We start from the raw sequence: 18,591 nt of genomic DNA on the forward strand, positions 1-18,591 counted from the left end.
GTTAAGGTTGCCCTCTGTTCCTGTACAGCAGGAGCCCTATCTCCGGAAGACACCATTGATAAGAAGTGTGAGGTTTTGGGTGTGGTCCGGCTAAATTTGTTAGATAAATGGATGTACACTGATAGGTCTTATTTGACCATCCAGCACATTTTCCCCTTGGAGAGGTAATTAATGCTACTCACACAGAAAATGTGTCTTTCAGGTTTAAAGATCTGCAGACATGCCCAAGAAACTAAGTATAATGAGTGCTGCTTATGATGCGTGTGGAAGGAGGCTCTTCCTCCCTCACTTATCTGGAGGCATAAATGTAATTTTAATGCACTGGATCAAAGCACAAATTGGGTTAGATAATCGATGGTAGGTGATTGAATCTTAAAATGAATTAATTTTTTAAAAGATTTATTTATTTATATAAGAACTGGGGTACAGGTCAGAGGCACCGGAGGGTGAGAGAATTCACCAGAGAGAGCGGGGAGCAGAACAGGTACATGGACGGAGGACACTGCTGAGGGGAGCAGCGGGCGAGACAGGAGAGGTCTGCCGTGCCATGTGGGATTCTCCCTGGCCGGCCGGGAATCGAACCCGCGCTGCAGAGGCTGTGGACAGCTTCACAGTGCAGTGCTCAACCCGTTGTGCCACCGGGGAGGCCAAATTTTTCTCTTTTTTAAAGATTTATTTATTTACACAAGAACCAGGGTACAGGCCAGATGTGCGGGAGGGTGAGAGGATTTACCAGAGAGAGTGGGGAGCAGAACAGTTGGGTCTACTGAAACCCACTGCTGAGGGGAGCAGTGGGGAGACAGGAAAGGTTTGCTGCGCTGTGTGGGTCGCTTCCCTGGCCGGGAGTGGAACTGGTGCTGCATTGGCTGGCCATAGCTTGATAGCGCTGTCTTTGACCCTTGTGCCACCAGGGACGCCCCATACTGAAGTTTAAATGACGCTGCTTTCATTTATGCGCAGATGTCTGCGTCACTGCATACAGGCGGGTCATCTCAAGGTCATAAATCACGTATGTTACAACTTGAAAAAGGGATGCTGATCAAACGGGTTGTTCTGAAGCACTTCCAGTTTCTGTGCCTCTTCGTTTACGTGTGCTCCGTTTTGTGAGTGAAGCTATTTGGTAGTGGGGTGTATGTGAGTGTGACGAAAGCGACCGTGTGGGAGGCTTCCATCTTGCTCATTTACCCTGTGTGGTCTTCTTGTAGGAGAATGACATCTTCCTGGGCTGGGAAAAAGGAGCTTATAAGAAATGGGGAAAGAGTAAGAGAAAGTGCTCCGATCTAACTCTGGAAGAAATGAAAAAGCAGGCTGCTGTCCAGTGTCTGCGATCGGCTTCTGATGAGGTAAGTTCACCCCTCATTCCTGACACTTATTAGGGCAAAAAAGCTCACCTCTGCAACATCGTCATCAAAACGTAGCAAGTTGGCTGCTGGTTAGTGTGCCCCTGTCTTGTGAGCGTTATCATTGTTCCTTTGTGGTATTTTTCCATGTAAACTTTTATATAATACGTTCTTTCATGTGTGCTGTTGTAATTAGAATGTACTCAAAATTTTGTCCTTTTTTTCCATTTAATATTGTACATCCATTGAATATTGTAGCATTGTTCGTCTTACTCAGTGTCCTGTATTCTTTTTAGTGGATCAGTTATATTTCATCAAATAATATCCTAATACCAATATAATCTTTATTACTGGATGTTTAAATTGCTTTTGACTTTTGTTCTGCTGTCTACAATACTTTCGAATGTAGCATTTTCCGTATTCTATGTTGATTTCTTCTGGATGCCTCCCTCGTAGTGGGATAGCAGTTGTCACATTTTAAGAATACTGTATTTACTTATGAGTCATAATTTGTTGGTTTCTTGGAAAATTATTAATCTTTTGACGCTTTGTGTAAAATACTTCCTCCGTCCTCTGGCACGGTAAAATACAGTTGTAGAATATCATCAACCTATTTAATACTATGAATTCTTATTTTATTACTCTACATGGTAATCTCTGAGAGCATAACTACTTAGAAAAGTATTTTGCTTTACCATGCTGTCTGAGCTAGTGTGGCCTCAGGGCCTCTGGAGTGCAGGGTCACATTGAGAGTACTCATCCAGGTTGTCAGAGACGTTTCTGGCCTCCAGGAACTCCCCAAGCGCACCTGTGGGTTGACGCTGGGGTAGCCAGCTGCGTTGCCTTTGGTACTCTGTAGACGTTTGTTCTGTCTGGCTCCACCCACTGCCTGTGCCTTGCACAGCTCATCCAGTGCCCCGGCAGCATGTCCTCTGGCCAGAGTTGCCCGTGAGAGCCCATTTCCCGGCGTGTGCTCACGGGGCCTCGTGGCTTCTGCGTCTTCCCTCTCTGTGCACCTCGGGGCCCCGGCAGCAGGTGCCTGTGCTTTCATGGCCTCGCGCCGGGCAGAGCGCGTGCCCATGGCTCAGTTTCTCTTGAATGAATTGATTGTTTTTTTTTAAAATCTCATCTCATCCTGTCCGGCCTTTACTGATAAGCTGTAGCACGAGGCAGACTGCCCGGAGGCCACCCCTTCGGCAGGGCCTGTGGGTGATGGCCAGTCCTCAGAGGACAGTTACCCCAGAGGTGTTTTCTACCTGACACAGAAGCAGTCGGCTTGCAGAAGTGATTTGGAATTTGAAAGGAATTCAGAATGCGGATGGTTTCAAAAAGTGATAGGTTATTTCAGGTAAACTCTCTGAGCAAAACCCAAGAAGCTGCTGAGTCACGGAGAGAGGAAGACACGAGTAGGCTCTAATTTCTACTTTGGCCAGGGTTGCTGAGTAATGACTCCAGCCGGCGCCCAGTGTTGAGCTGAGCAGCAACAGGGGCAGCTGGAACCGACCGTGGAAGAACAGGGAGTGCGGACCCGCCTCTCTGCTGAGGCGGGAGCCCCCCGCCCGCGTGCTGAGGGGTGTCTGCTGGAGAGCGGGAGGTGCGGAGAAGAAGCCCGGGCAAGGTAGAGCCGGTCAGTGGAGGCTGGGGCTTCCAAGGGCACTGGTTCTGCAGAGGCTGCTTTTGGGAAACCGTTGCCCTGTGGGGCTTTGGTTGTTTGCAAGCCCAACAAAGCAGGTTTATCCTGTCTTACTCTTATTTATTGAGAAAAAGTTGCATTTCCTTTTCATAATAGTGATTACATCTTACTATATTAAAGTGGAAGAAGTGACAGCAGCTGCCCAGGGAGCTTGGGGAGCACGTGGGACTGACACCTTGTGTCATGTCACCGCCTTCTGTGCCTCCACCCACAGGCTCTGGCAGCCTTCTGTCCTTGAGGGGCCAGAGCAGGAACCGGAAAGAGCCCTCTTGTCAAGACCTGTCTATCACCACAGGAAGGAAGCCCGTGGTCCCTCACGAATGGCAGGCCAGCCTCGTGTCTGGGCTTGATGTCTAGGCTCTGTCTGGCAGCTTCATGGAAAGAATGAATCAGGGAGGCCTGATGTAGGTAAGGAGACTGGGCCTGGTCTCTTGTACGTGGGCTCAGCGAGGCCTGCTGAGGTTTGCTGCTCAGCTCCTAGGCTGGGGCCAAGGTCACAGCTCTCCGTTCTGCTCCGCCCCCGGTCCACACGCAGTCATGGAACTCTTCCTAGCGCACTCTGTACAGTCAGACCACCTGATCCCCATCAGAAGCTAAAAATGTTAATGGCATCTTCACAAGGCAGGGACAAGGTGATGTCACTGCTGCAGAGCAGTGGAGCCCATGATGTGTGTGGTGTGCTCCGTGTGTGCAGCGTAACCTCGGGACTCCAGGGTGTGTGTGCCCGCACAGGGAAGCCTCCAGGTAGCAGATCCTCTCTGTGTCTGGCTTCCTTGGGCACCCTCGTGATGGGACTCCACCCCCGCATCATCCTCGCGATGGCTTGCACCCCATGGGACAGCACATCTCTTGGCCTTCTCGGCTCAGTACTTTATCTGAGCCACACGCCAGACAGAGTGGAAACCCAGTGATGCATTACCTGACCTGGGCGCTGTGGGCAGCTCCTGCAGAGACCTGCAGGCGGGCAGTGGTGTCTGTCCTCCTGGGCACAGCCTTGGCTGTTAGGTCCTGGCTGAAACCGCCTAACGAGTTCCCTTTCACTTACACGTGCAAATGACATGCAGGTCCCCAGGTTTTCATTTTCTAGAATGTTCTGCATTTACTTTGATTGTAGCTAGGATCTGTCTAGGAGGAACGGCGCTGTGACTCAGAGCCTCCCCAGTGGTGTTTTTGTTAAGTGATGCTTTCCCAAGCTGTGGGCTCTGTTTCTTTTAGCAGTGGACAGGGCACCTGCCTGGCCCAGTGCTCCCTTCAGGAGACATAGAACTTGTTTCCTCAGCCCTTCAAAGTTAAAGCTTTTTGTTTGCTTTTTTTTTTTTTTTAATAGCATTTCTATTTTATCTTTATTGAGCTACTTAAAACTGAATTGAAGCTAGTCTTTCAGCTCCTGATTTAGGAATGGTTAGATTCGAAACTTAGCAAGACCCTGTTTGAGGATTAGAAGTTAGAATGCAACGGTAACTTGTTTCAGTGAAGCTTGTTTTGAAGGTCACCCTGCCGCTGCTTACTCTGGCAGTGGGTGCAATCTGTGGTGTTTGGGACGTCCACCCGGCCACAGTGGAGCGTGGCTGTTGGAGTGGCTCGTGTCCTCACATTCAGCTCAGCCCACCAATAAGAGTACATTACCGCCTCAGCATCCTGCTATTTTGGGGGTCTGTGCGGGGTTACAGATACAAATGCCATGCAAAGTACTTCATGACATTTATTTGCAAGGTTAATTTTGATCATGTAGACATGCTGACATTTGAACTTAACTGTTTCTGGATGATAATAAGGCAGTAAGTAACATTTATTGAGTGCTAAAAATCTACAGGGCACCAGTCTGTGCCTGGGCTCCTTGTAAGCAGTGGTGCCGTGCTCCTTCTACAGGACAGAGCCAACCGGTGTGCCCAGGATGGAAGGCCTCATCTCCAGGAGAGGCCAGGCTTTGGGAAACCTGGAGGAGCAGGAGGACTCAGCTCTTCTCCTTGGGGTGAAGTGTTGGAGGGTGGCATAAGCTGACCTGCATGCTGACAGGATGTGCTGGCTGCAGGAGCCCAGAGGGCATGGGCCAACTCCGAGGAAGCCATTAACAGGCTAGCACAGGGCCCAGAAGGTAGGTGGCTTGGAGTGCTGGTGGGATTCTAAGTGTATTTTGAAGGCAGAGCTGACAGGTGTGGGTGTGAGTTGGAGAAAAAGGGAAGAGTCAAGGAAGCGAGCCAGGGTGTTTAGTCTGAGCAACTGTGAGCAACGGGTTTTCCTGTACTCAGGGAATGGCGATAGGAGCACTGCTAGTTTACGTGGATGGTGCGAACAAAGGTTTGAGTGTGAGCTGCCTGGGTGAGAGCTAAGTGGAGGTTTTGATAAAGCAGGTGGATGTGCTTGCTTGAGGGAGGAGGCTATTCATGGGTCATTTTGCTTGTTTGCTGGCTGTTTTCCCTGGTATCCATGTAGGAATCTGAGTGGATAGACAGTTGGTGGGTGAGGTCCGCGGGACCCTGCACCACACAGCCCCTCTCACGCCACTTGGTTGCTGACAGGACCCATGTGTGTCTGGCCGGGCCAGATCCTCTCATCTCTTTAGAAAGTGTGGAAAATGGACATTTTCGCAGGCAATTTCCTGGACTATCAAATGTGGAAAAGTGAGGAGCTGAGAAAGGAAACTTACGGGGAGGTGCTGCTCTAAAGTCCCGCGGGTGAAGGTCAGGCGGGCATAAGGAGAGCCCCCTGTGGCTCAGGGGCCAGACAGTAAAAACAGACGCGTGCAGACCGAGGCTGGGTCACGGCCGCAGGGCTGGGGGGCACAGAGGACAGGCTAGCTCGTGTAGCTCCGCGTCAAGCTTCAGGAAGACGTCCATGCCCCCATCACCACCCCTGTGCTCCTCCTCAGGGCGTTTCTCTCCACCTCTCTCAGGTCTGGTCTCCCTTGTCCCTCTCACCTGTGCGTCCCTGTCTGCCCCCCTTGGAGGGGCCAGTGTGCAGACGTTCTGGCACATGCACAGCACAGCTGCTGCCTGCGGGACGCAGCTAAGTAGCTAAGTAGCTGCCCACTGTAACACTGGAGCTTTCTAGTCTTCCCGTAGTGGACTTTTTGCATGGTTCGCTCTGGCTTGATGGGAGCGCATAGAGGGAGACGTGTCCCTTGCCTGGGTTGGGCACACAGGCTGTTCCAGGCACAGACTTTGGCTGCAGGTGCTGGTGTAGTCCATAGTGGTTTGTTTTTGCGTTTTCCCCATCAGCTGATGTCACGGTCTTGTATTTGATGACAGCTGGGGACCTGATGCAAAAGGTAGGCGTGGGCTTTCCTTACATTCGTTGCTTCCTTATCTGCTCACCTGTGGCTTCCTGAAGAAGACTTTGGATTAAAAATAAGGACTCGAGGGCCTCCCCTAGTGACGCAGCGGTTGAGCACTGGCCTGAGAAGCTGCCCGCAGCCTCTGCAGCGCTGGTTCGATCCCCGGCCACTGGGCGAGGGTCCCACATGGCGCGCAGACCTCTCCTGCAGCCCGCTGCTCCCCTCAGCAGTGTCCTTCGGTCCTTCTGCCTGCTCTGCTCCCCGCTCCGGCTCTGGTGAATTCTCTCACCTTCCCGCGCTTCTGACTGTACCCAGTGCTTGTATGAATAAATAAATAAATCTTTTTAAAAAAAAAAAAGGACTCTAATAATTCTGCTGCGAGGAGCTTCGACAGTGAGTGTAACAAGCAGGGCAGCCACACATTCAGCCAGAGCTCCACGCGCCTGTGCCCGATCCTCCTTCAGGACGTTAGTCGTGAGGAGGAGCATGGATATCTGGAGGGAAAAGAATTGGCCGTCTCGAAAGTGAAGGGAGAAGTAGATGGTCTTTCCGTAGGTCCTGAAAAACACCACCTGCTGTGATGAACCAGGAAAGCTCCAGTTCGTTGAGGTGGGCGTCTCCCCTCAGAGATGAGGAACATGGGAGGAGGGTGTCGCTGGCCAGCTTGACACAGCAGCGGGGCCCTGCCTCGGTCACCCCGTGAGAGTGGCGTGCAGCAACGGTCCTCTTTTCTGAACTTGGTGAATCAGACTGCTTGGTAGTCACTCTGCGGGCGCAACCTTCTCTGCTCCGTGACCAAGTGTAACGGTTTCTGTCCTTGGGGAGCTAGTTGCTTCCTGCCTGGCGCATAGTAGGTCACCGTTAGGCCCCGCTTTCCTCTGTGTCGTCACCCGGAGCGGCGTGGACAGGAGAGCTGGAGGCGCTGGTCCATGGATGGCGTGGCTCCCTGGTGTGCAGGGATGAGGGGCACCTGCCAGCAGTGCCTTGGCGCTGGCAGCTCTTTGTTTGGGTTTTTAAGAATTTTTAAATGGCGTGAGTAGGCCAGGAATGGTCATTCTGCATCATGTGTGACCACCCCTTCCTGCTGCGCAGCCTGGTCACGTCTGTACCACTCCCTGTGGCGCTGGGGACTCCGGTGGGCATGGCCAGCTGCCCCCCCGGGTGCTCTTTTGTTTACTGTCATCCTTCCAAATTTTAAAAAGACTTTAAGAACCACTGAGTCATCAAGTGTAGAAACGACAGGCATTCTCCACGCGCTGTTGCCTGCCGTCATTCCAGGGGCTTCCCTCCTGCGTCTTCTGACTCTGCAGGCTGGAGTCAGAGGAGGCGTCAGAGCGCCACGAGCCAGCAGAGCTGAAGCCAGGTGTGCTCGCTCCCGTCCTGCTCGCTGCCGTGTGACAGGGCGCCTGCGCCTGGTGACTTCCAGCAGCTGCTGTTCTCCTTGCTCAGAGTGTGGCTGAGCAAGGGCTCGGCTGGGAAGGTTCTTTTGCTGGTCTTGCTTGGCCTCCTGCCTTTGCAGTCAGATGGTGGCTGGGACTAGAGCATCCAAGATTATTCTTCACATGTGTGCGCCCCTTGGCAGGGAGAGCATGGAGATGTGACCACGTGGCTACCTTGGGCTTCTGTGCGTGGCGGGTGCTGCCCAGGGGGTGTAGTATTTCTGGGGGCACAGGTTGCACCTGCTAGTGTCTGGGTGAGGATCCCCTGTGTTGACTATGGGAAGTGCCATAGCACTTCGGGTAAGTGCCAGCAGACACGGGTCATTGGGATGCCAGAATAACAGACTTTCCCTGTCCTGGCAGGTCCTCTCTGGAGAGATGGAACCAGACAGGTTCTGGACTTTGGGACTCAGGCACCTCTGAGGGAAAACATGTGGCACCATAATGAGAAAGGAGGCTAAATGAGGTTGGCAAGATGGCGAACTCCATCCTTCTCCTCCAGCCTGGCTGCCGGAATGCTGAGAATTGGGGAATTCCTCTCTGAGGAAAAGGTTGCTGTAAAGAAGGAACATTCAAGTGCTAGGATGATCTCTTGAAAATCCTAAACATAATTAAAGAAATGAAAAAATTCAATAAAAGGATTAGATGATACAACTGAGGAAATCTCCCAGAAAATAGAGCAAAAATGAAGAAATGGTAAATGGAGAGAAAAGAAATTAAGGAGCCAATACAGGAAACCCCGCAACAAGCTATTAGAATACGTGTCGGTGCTATTCTGGGCTGTTTTCCATGTGTGGAAGCTGAGGCTTTGATAGGTGAATGATTCCGGTAGCACCTGTGGCCAGCCCTAGGAGAAACCCAGAAGCTTCCTTTGTCACCCAAGAATAGAACAGGCAGGTGAGTGCCACTGGGTGTCATGTGGGTGAGTGGCCCCAGGATCGGATGGAGTGCCTGACCAGCATGTAGGGAACAGCCAGTCTAGATGAGGTCTCCGTCTAAGATTGGCCTTTGGGATCACTAGTCTAGCATCGGAAACGCTGCATGCAGCACAGAGAGGCAGCGGGCAGCGTAAGTCCATTTGCCTTTGTTTTCTGCCAGAGATCAAGGTCACAGCGGAGGTGGGAGAGGATGGGGCGGCACTGGAGGAATTGCGGGGATGGGCGATGCTGGAGAGCAAATACAGAGAACATCCTGGAAGCAGCAGGACGGTGGCTACCGCGTCTCACCCCGACCCGCTCCATCCTCACCAGAGCATGGCCGTCCTGACAGAGCCCAGAGCGGGGTTGTGTTGATCAGGCCCCTTATCGCTCGTACCCCACACACAGCAGAAATTCAAGGCATTTTAGAAGAGATGAATCCAGAAACGAGATTCTGGAAAATGAAAAACACACAAACTCTAGAAATAGCACCGGCGTTCCCACAGCTGGTGCAGCAGGTGCTGCGATAGGCACCCCGAGCGCGTCTGGACAGTGCGGTAGGGGAAAGCGGCGGTGTCGTGCGTCTCGCGGCTAGGGCTGTTTCCTCAGAGAGGCTGGACTGTCAGTGTTCTTGAACGCCTGGTGGATGTATGGTATGTTAGCAAAATACGACGGTGAGAATTATCTAATAGGTCGTGTCACAGTTGTGGAAATGAACGGAATGTCTCTCAATGGTTCTTGCTGCAGATGCCGGCCAGATGTGCTGCTCTGGGGGCTACTTTTTGCTTCTCAGCTGGCGCTGATGGCAGTCAGGGTGACCTGCTGGTTAGAGGGCTGCGTGCCCTAATCATGCGTGGTGTGCATGTCACACACGTCTGTGGCCAATGCTGCAGTGGTCAAGGCGGAGAGCCCCGAGCTTGGCGGGCAGACCTGACTTTCACACCCAGAGCTGAGGCATGAGCTGGTGTGTCTGCCCTTCACACGCGAGGGCGCACACATGTTCCTCCATGTTGCGTGACGCACCAGGCAGCCACATTTTAGGAGTTGCTAGGTTGTAAAATGGTGGTTCCATGTAGAACACTGACAGCCAGCTGCTCGGAGAGCTGCTCCCGGCTTGACAGGCGAGCCCAGAGGTCGTGCCCGCTCGGAGAGGCCCTGGTTTAGAAACAGCCGTACAGGCGTGCCGTGCAGGAGGGCGCAGCAGCGTGTCAGCTGACACTGGTGTTAGGTTTACGGGCTGGAGGAAATGGAAGCGAGCGGCCATGCTCGTCACGCCCCGGGCAGTATGGTAAGCAGCGGCCTTCCCACGCTGGGGTTGTAGGGGCAGAGCTAGTGACCATGTCTGCCAAGCGATTTAAGGGTGTTTTCAAGGAAAGGACCGTCCCCTGGCCCATTGGCCTTTCTCCCTCTGTCCTGCCTCCCTCTTCAGAGCTGTGATGGGTGGGGACGTGAGTAATGGCCAGTGTGCACAGTCGCTGTTTCCATTTGAATCTGTTTTTGCTGCTCAAGCGGCGTGGCTGTGGGCTGACCTCCGCAGGGTCTCTGGTGCCTGTGCTGAGTCACTCCGGGTGCAGTGCCTGGGGACGGTTCTATTTTTAGTCGCTCACAGCTCCGTGAGGGCGACAGGCGCAGTTGCAGGCACCACCGTCTGGGTGCGCCCCCCACAGTGGCCCACTCCGATTCTAGTTGGTCCGGGAAGTGCATGTTTTGTGCACTGCAGAAGGGGTGCCTTCCTCCTCTGAGAAATAGAGGGCTTGAAAGTGTGAACGTCTGCCCAGTGAAAGGTCATTTGCTTGTGGCTGTTTCCAGCGCTCACTTCTCTCGAAAGGTTGGTGCTCGTTCTTGCACTCCCAGACTCAGCCTCTGGCCTGCACCCTCCTCACAGCCACGCCGAGGCCCGGGCCTCGGGCCTCGGGCCTCCTGCAGCCTGTGGGGGAAGCAGAACCCCGCCTCCACACGCTCCACATGTCCTCTCTGCTCTTGGGGGCCGTCGTGAGTGTCCACCTTCCGCAAAGAAAAAAGACCCCTGTTTCCTTTAGACCATGAGCACCTGGAGACCCCAGGTGAGAGCCTCGTGGTTTCCCACTGTCCCGAGTCTGGTGCGGGGCCTGGCTCGCCCGCACTGAGGAGTGTTTCTGACGGTCACTTTTAGCCATGGGATGAGGCTAGGGATTCAAGGCCTTCTTGGTGCCCCTGGGAAGACAGAAGTCATTCTGGGAGGTTTGTTAACATTTTCGCGTTTTGTTAGTAAGTGCCATTGAATGCGCCTCGTTGGAAAAATGTGTGCTATGTGGTAAAATGTGTACTAAGATTAGTCAACTGGACGAGCAGGCCTGTAGTTTCTGAACTCTTGTGTGTTTAAATGTTGATACTGTATTTCTTTTGGAACATGGAAGATGTGTAAAGCGTTTCTAATCAGACAGAAGTGTGCACACAGCTGACGTGCGTGGAGCGCGCAGTAAAGAGCATGTTCTTTGTCGCGCAGAGCTCCGGCATCGAGACTCTGGTGGAGGAGCTCTGCTCCCGGCTGAAAGACCTTCAGAGCAAGCAAGGTAAGAGTGCTGCTTCCTGAGACGTGTCGCCCCCGCCAGGATGACAGTCCCCTGGGGATTTGATTGAGTGACTCTTAGAGTTGATTTAAAAAGAAGTAAAATAAGAAGCAGCAAGTCTTTGTGCTCAGTGTGTCTCCAGGGCAGCCTCACACACTGTCTTGAGGTGTTAGAGGCTTGGGGTGAACCCGCAACTGCCCCCCAGAGAGGATCCCTGCGCCCTCCAAGGAGTGACTTACCCCGCAGTGCCCTGCTGGAAAGATGTGCCATTTTATTTGTCTTCAAAGTGAAACTCAGAGACTGGAGCAACTTTTCTTCTTTCTCCCCCGTGCTTGCCTCGCTGTCCACGAAGGCCTCCAAAGATGTCCATGTTCATTATTTTAGATTTGCAATTAATTTCTGACTTGCTCTCAAATTTTTGTGAAAAGCAGACTTGTCAAGCTCACAAGACCATTTTGCCTCACAAACCCACGTGGTTTCTTTTCCCTGCTTTCTGTAGGCCCTCAGGACGGGGTTGCACGTCAGGGCCTGAGGTCGCTACCTGGACACCTTGACCCCAGTTGTGAGCCTTCCTGTTACGGGCGTGGTTCACTTGTATCTTTTAAATCTGAGGCCAAGAGTGTAATTCTTTGCCTCTGCTTCAGTTGATACGCAATCCTTACTCATCTTAGATGTTCCACAACGGGTAATTGTAATGGAGAATCTTTACGCATTAGTGTTAATCAAGATAATTCAACATGAATGAAGTCCATGAGGACAGAACTTTGTGAGAAAATATTTTTGGAATCCAAATAGTTGTGCTCCTTCTGGTATAATTGATAAGTACACAGGGAATTTCTGTCTCTCTCTTTTTTTTTTTTTTTAAGATTTTTATTTATTTATGAATGCAAGAGCTGGGGTACAGGCCAAAGATGCGGAGGGTGAGAGGACTCACCAGAGACAGAGTGGGGAGCAGAACAGGTAGACTGACCGAAACATACTGCTGAGGGGAGCAGCGGGTGAGTCAGGAGAGGTCTGCTGCGCTATGTGGGCAGCTCCCTGGCCGGCCAGGGGATTGAACTGGTGCTGCAGAGGCTGTGGATAGCTTCATTGTGTGGTGTTTAACCCCCTGCACCACCAGAGAGGCCCGATTTCTGTCTCTTAATTAATTGCCTTTAAAGGACTGTACCACTTCGTGGGCCATTGTTAATCTGATTTAGCCAGAGAAATCCCTCTGGCACTGAAGGAAGAGATTTTTATTAAAGACAGACTGTGTGGCTGCCCTGGTGGTGCAGGGGTTAAAGTCTCAGCATTGTCAAGCTATTGCCAGCCACTGTGGCCTGATTTCGATTCCTGGCAAGGGAGCTGACCCACAGGGCGCAGCAGACCTCTCCTGTCTCCCCGCTGCTCCCCTCAGCAGTGGATTTCAGTAGATCCTCCTGCTGTGCTCCCCGTTCTGTCTCTGGTGACTCCTCTCACTGCCCCCCCACATCTGGCCTTCACCCCAGTTCCTATATGCATAGATAAATAAAAATAAATCTTAAAAAACAAAAACAAACTGGTATAGAGTTCTTTTTAAACCACAAAAGCCTATGTAATTTCTGAGTAAAGTCGCATGAGAAGCTTTTTAAAACACAAGCATTTATTAACTAGATAATAAGGTAAATCTGTCTGAATTTTTGTTTCATAACAGAAGAGAAGATTCACAAAAAGTTAGAGGGCTCCTCCTCTCCCGAGGCAGAACTATCCCCTCCAGCGAAGGATCAAGTGGAAATGTATGTAAGATTGTGAGCGTGGGCTTTGCGGAGACCAGGCTGGCTGCGGGTACATGGCTTGCGGTTTCTGTTCACCTGCTCTTTAGTTTCACCTTTTAGAATTCAGGAGACACTGACTGCGTGCTTGCTGTCACACAGAATTCAAAGGTGGATAAGCTGGTCCTGTCCTTACCGCACATGGTGAATCAATAGTTGTGAAACAAGTGAGTGAAACAGCAAGGTTATTACTAGTGCCCTCTTCACATGCTGTCACGTCAGTCCTTGGAGACAGCTGTGAGGAATGGTGCTTGTCCTCGCCTCACACTGAGAAACCTCATTCCCTGTGTGCTTATGAAGGGAACAAGGCAGGTCACTGACCTGGTTGGACTTACTTCCTAAGATGCTGTTAGCTCTTTCTTTGTGAATGGTTAGTGTGAAGATTAGCTGCATTGAAAGCAGACTTCGCTAGTATTTATTTTATTTGAATCTTCTGAACTCCTAAAGCCTAAGGAAGAGTAGCATTTGATTGGTCTGTGTGGACCTGCACTGTCTGACTCAGCCGCCAGAGGCCTGTGGCCCGTGGGCCCCTGAGCTGGGCTGTTCAAGCAAGCTGTGCTAGGTGAGAGTTTCCCCTGACCGGAAAGCTTGGTGCAAAACATAGTGTAAAAATGTGGCATTAGTACTCAGTATTAATTTCATGTTGAAATGGTAAAATCATGGGTGTATTTGGTTACATAAAATATATTGAAATTCATTTCACTTGTTTCTTAGACGTTTCATGTGATTCCTAGAACATTAAAAATTACACATGATACAACAGATTTCTGTTTGACACTTTTGGGATAGACTGAAACTTGAGAATCAAGTGTAGGATTAGGCCCCATGAAAACTCACTACTTCCCAGGTGACCTTGACTTGATGCCTGCAGGACTCAGTCCCTGGTGGCCAGCCTGACTCCAGACGTCTCCTCTGGCACTGTCCCACTCCACTGTTAGCAGTGGCTGCCCGTTCCCTCACCAGGTGGCAGCTCGCCCTACCTTGGTTCCAGGCTCTCGGAAGCCAGCCTCTCGTTTCCCAGGGGTCATGGTCTGGTCAGGCTTCATGCCATGAGCACAGCAACGTGTCCATGTTGGCACACAGGCCCCACGCCTCAGCACTAGATCCGGCAAACTACATTTTTGGAACTTCGTTTGTTTTCTCTGATTGCTGTAGGCCTCACTGGCATCCTCTTTTTCTGAACATTTGTGCGTGGTAATCCCTGCCATTTCTGAGGTTTCTTGGGACACAGTGACAGTGAACAGCACTCCCTCAACGAGGCCTCTGACTCGTTACACATGTCACTTTCCTGACCCCCTACAACTCTGCGGGGTCGATACTCCCCTCACCTCATTGTAGGTGAGGAAGGTGAGCCGCAAAGGCCAAGTGACATGCCCAGGTCACCGGGCTTAGTGGCAAAGTCAGGATCGGGACTCGGACTGTGACTTACAGACTCGTGCTCTTGACTGCCTTGCTGTCTGACTCTGCAGCTGTGTCTGTCCCCAAGGCTTTCAAGGGCCTTGTGCAGTTAGTCATGATCGCCGCCTTCCAGTTGAGGAAATGCACCAAGATATTATTAGTTAGCTTAAAATCACAAGCATGGTGAGTAGCTGAGATTCAGCTTCATATACTCTTATTGAAGATTGCATTTTTCCATGCAGTGTTTGTCATTTTTGACTTCTTAAATTAAAATTCAAACTTTGAAGATAAAAACCGTCATCTTACATATTTTCTTAGAGCATATCTCAGTGCTTGATACGTAGGGATAAGTGTTTCGCTGTACTGTTCAGTATTTCAATGTCGGTCATTATAGGATGATGTAGATGTCGATTATTAGGGTGGACGGTCCCATTCCCCCGCCTTGTGATGTGCTCTTAATGCATCTGACACACGCTCGTGCTCACTGTTGGAATTCTTGGTTCTGTTGTTCCAGGTACTATGAAGCGTTTCCACCACTTTCGGAGAAACCCGTCTGCCTGCAGGAAATCATGACTGTGTGGAACAAGTCTCCGGTCTGTTCTTACTCTCGCTCTTCTTCGTCATCCACAGCGCCCCCCGCCAGCACAGACACGTCCTCCCCCAAGGACTGCAACAGTGAGGGCGAGGCCGTCAAGGGCAGAAGCCACGAAGCGCCCACCACTGCACATGAGAGAACCCAGAGCAAAAGCAAAAATGAGAAGGAGAACAAATTTAGTAATGGCACCATGGAAGAGAAGCCTGCTTTGTACAAAAAGCAAATTCGACATAAACCTGAAGGAAAGATTCGCCCTCGCACATGGTCTTCCGGCTCCAGTGAAGCAGGCTCAAGTTCAGGTGGTAACCAGGGGGAACTAAAAGCATCCATGAAGTGTGTGAAAGTGAGACATAAGACACGAGAAATTCGAAATAAAAAAGGGCGGAATGGGCAAAACAGGCTGTCTCTGAAGCATGGCGAGAGGGCAGAGAGAAACACTCACGCTGGAAGCAGCAGTAGCAGCAGCAGCAGCAGCAGCGGGTCCATCAAACAGCTGTGCAAACGGGGTAAGCGACCCTTAAAGGAGATGGGGCGGAAGGACGCGGGGAGCACCGAGGGCAGAGACCTGTACATGGAGAGCAGAAGCGAGAAGGAGTATAAAGAGGAGCCTCTGTGGTATACCGAGCCGATCGCCGAGTACTTCGTTCCTCTGAGCAGGAAGAGCAAGCTGGAGACCACATACCGGAACAGGCCAGATGCAGGCGGCCTGACGTCAGAGGCGGTGGAGGAGCTGTCTGAGTCAGTGCAAGGTCTTTGCCTCAGCAGCAATGCTATTCATAAAACATACCTCCCGGCAGGTACTTTCATCGATGGTCATTTTGTCGAAATGCCTGCGGTTATAAACGAGGATCTTGACCTCACTGGGACCTCATTCTGTTCTCTCCCAGAGGACAACAAATACTTGGATGATATTCATCTATCAGAATTAACCCACTTCTATGAAGTGGATATTGATCAATCCATGTTGGATCCTGGTGCCTCAGAGACAATGCAAGGAGAAAGTCGGATTTTGAATATGATTCGACAGAAAAGCAAAGAGAAAGCAGATTTTGAGGCAGAATGTTGCATAGTGTTAGATGGGATGGAGCTGCAAGGGGATCGTGCAATACGGACAGACTCCACCAGCCCCGGGGGTGCCGAGGGCTTCTTCCTGCAGGACCTCGGAGGCCTGGCGCAGTTCTGGGAGTGCTGTTCATCCAGCTCTGGCGATGCTGACGGGGAGAGCTTTGGAGGTGATTCTCCCATTCGGCTCTCTCCGCTCTTAGACAGCACAGTGCTTGAGCCGCGCTTGCTCGCTGGCAACCAGGAGCTCTTTTCAGATATTAATGAAGGATCTGGTATAAACTCTTGTTTTTCAGTGTTTGAAGTGCAATGCAGTAATTCTGTTTTACCATTTTCTCTTGAAACACTCAACTTGGGAAATGAAAATACAGATTCCAGTGCTAATATGTTTGGGAAAACGCAGTCTAGGTTGCTAATATGGACCAAAAATAGTGCCTTTGAAGAAAATGAACACTGTTCAAATCTTTCAACGAGAACGTGTAGCCCGTGGTCCCATTCAGAAGAGACACGTTCAGACAATGAGACATTGAATATTCAGTTTGAGGAATCCACGCAGTTTAATGCAGAAGACATGAATTATGTAGTTCCTAGAGTCTCGTCAAATTATGTAGATGAAGAACTTCTAGATTTTTTGCAAGATGAAACTTGCCAGCAAAACAGTAGAACTTTAGCAGAAATTCCTACTTTAGTTTTCAAAAAAAGATCTAAACTAGAATCTGTCTGTGGTATTCAGCTAGAACAAAAAACAGAAAACAAAACCTTTGAAACGACGCAGGTAGGGGGCGGAAGCAGCCCGCAAGGAGACAGCTACAGCTCAGGGGTCATTAAAGACATTTGGGCCAAGATGGCAGGTAGGAATTCTGTAGCCATGGTAGAAATAGAAGGGATGGATGCCGAGTTGTTTCCGACAGATCTAAATAACCACTGCTGCTGTTTGGATGCTGAAGCGAAAATGGAGCCCCTCCAGGTGCCCAGTAAGGCTGTGCAGAGGTCAGAGTACCATCTGTGGGAGGGGCAGAAAGAGAACGCGGAGAAAAGAGCTTTTGTTTCTGGTGAGCTCTCGAAGGTGGACGGTGGTGATTACACGACTCCCTCCAAGCCCTGGGACGCAGCCCAAGATAAAGAGAGCACGTTCATTCTCGGAGGCGTTTATGGAGAACTCAAGACCTTTACTAGCGATGGGGAGTGGGCAGTGGTGCCACCCAGCCACACAAAGGGAAGCCTGCTGCAGTGTGCAGCTTCCGACGTGGTGACAATAGCTGGTACGGATGTCTTCATGACCCCGGGAAACAGTTTTGCTCCTGGCCACAGGCAGCTGTGGAGACCCTGCATGTCATTTGATCAGAGCGATCAGCCTAAGAGCGGGGAAAATGGATTAAACAAGGGGTTCTCTTTTATCTTCCATGAAGACTTACTAGGAGCTTGTGGTAACTTTCAAGTTGAAGACCCTGGACTTGAATATTCCTTCTCCTCCTTTGACTTGAGCAATCCATTTTCACAAGTTCTTCATGTAGAATGTTCATTTGAACCTGAAGGGATTGCATCTTTCAGCCCTAGTTTTAAACCGAAATCAATCCTCTGCTCTGATTCAGACAGTGAGCCTTTCCACCCCAGGATTTGTGGTGTTGACAGAACACAGTATCGGGCTATTCGGATCTCTCCTCGGACTCACTTTCGTCCAATTTCTGCATCTGAGCTGTCCCCGGGAGGGGGAAGTGAGTCAGAATTTGAATCTGAGAAAGATGAAGCAAATATTCCCCTTCCGCCTCAGGTTGATGCGTTTGAAGATCCACAGGCAGATCTAAAGCCACTGGAGGAAGATGCAGAGAAAGAAGGCCATTACTATGGAAAATCAGAGCTGGAGTCTGGAAAATTCCTTCCCAGGTTAAAGAAATCTGGAATGGAAAAGAGTGCTCAGACATCCCTGGACTCCCAGGAGGAATCCGCTGGGACGCTCCCGGCAGGGAAGCAGAGTCAGTGTGCGGGGTGCAGCGGGGGCAACTCTCTGGAAATCGACTTAGGAAGTTCAGGAGCAAATTGTAAAATAATGGCTCACTGTGAGGAAGAAATTAATAATTTTTGCAGTTGCAAAGCAGGTTGTCAGTTTCCTGCTTATGAAGATGACCCAGTTCCTCCGGGGCAGCCGGAAGAGGTAAGTGTCCCGTGTGTGGGTAGTTGAAAAAGGATTGCCCAGACTTGCAGCCAACGGCCCACAGCCGTATCCAGCAGTGAAAGACGGTGGGACAGACAGTGAAAGATAAATTATTGGGAACTTAGCTTAAATCTCTTAAAATTACCGTTTTTATGATTTTACAGAAGGATGTAGAATGACTGGTATTTATAAATTTGAACTAAACATTTTCTGCAGAGAAAAGACATTCCAAAGTAAACCACAGGATACGAGCCTCTTCTGTGATGTCTTGACCAGCATGTGCTATGCTCAAAGCCAAACCTCACGCTCATGTCCACCCATCAAGGCTGGCCGGTCGGGAAGGGGCTGTTCACGCAGCGGAAGGAACAGCACAGGTGTCTTT

At 50.7% G+C, this 18,591-nt stretch overlaps 1 protein-coding gene across 1 annotated transcript in view; it reads left to right on the forward strand.

The window, feature by feature from the left end:
- KIAA0232 overlaps positions 1-18,591 on the forward strand; it is a gene marked incomplete at both ends in the record, with an annotated part of 42,720 nt that overhangs the window by 11,411 nt on the left and 12,718 nt on the right. Inside the window, 4 exons of the mRNA XM_084233325.1 lie at positions 1,206-1,343; positions 11,149-11,215; positions 12,885-12,966; positions 14,915-18,209. Of these exons, the coding sequence (XP_084089451.1) occupies positions 1,206-1,343; positions 11,149-11,215; positions 12,885-12,966; positions 14,915-18,209 (3,582 nt within the window). The remainder of the gene's footprint in view (positions 1-1,205; positions 1,344-11,148; positions 11,216-12,884; positions 12,967-14,914; positions 18,210-18,591) is intronic.

Source organism: Talpa europaea (genome assembly GCF_964194135.1).
Source record: "Talpa europaea genome assembly, chromosome: 5".
NCBI lineage: Eukaryota > Metazoa > Chordata > Mammalia > Eulipotyphla > Talpidae > Talpa > Talpa europaea.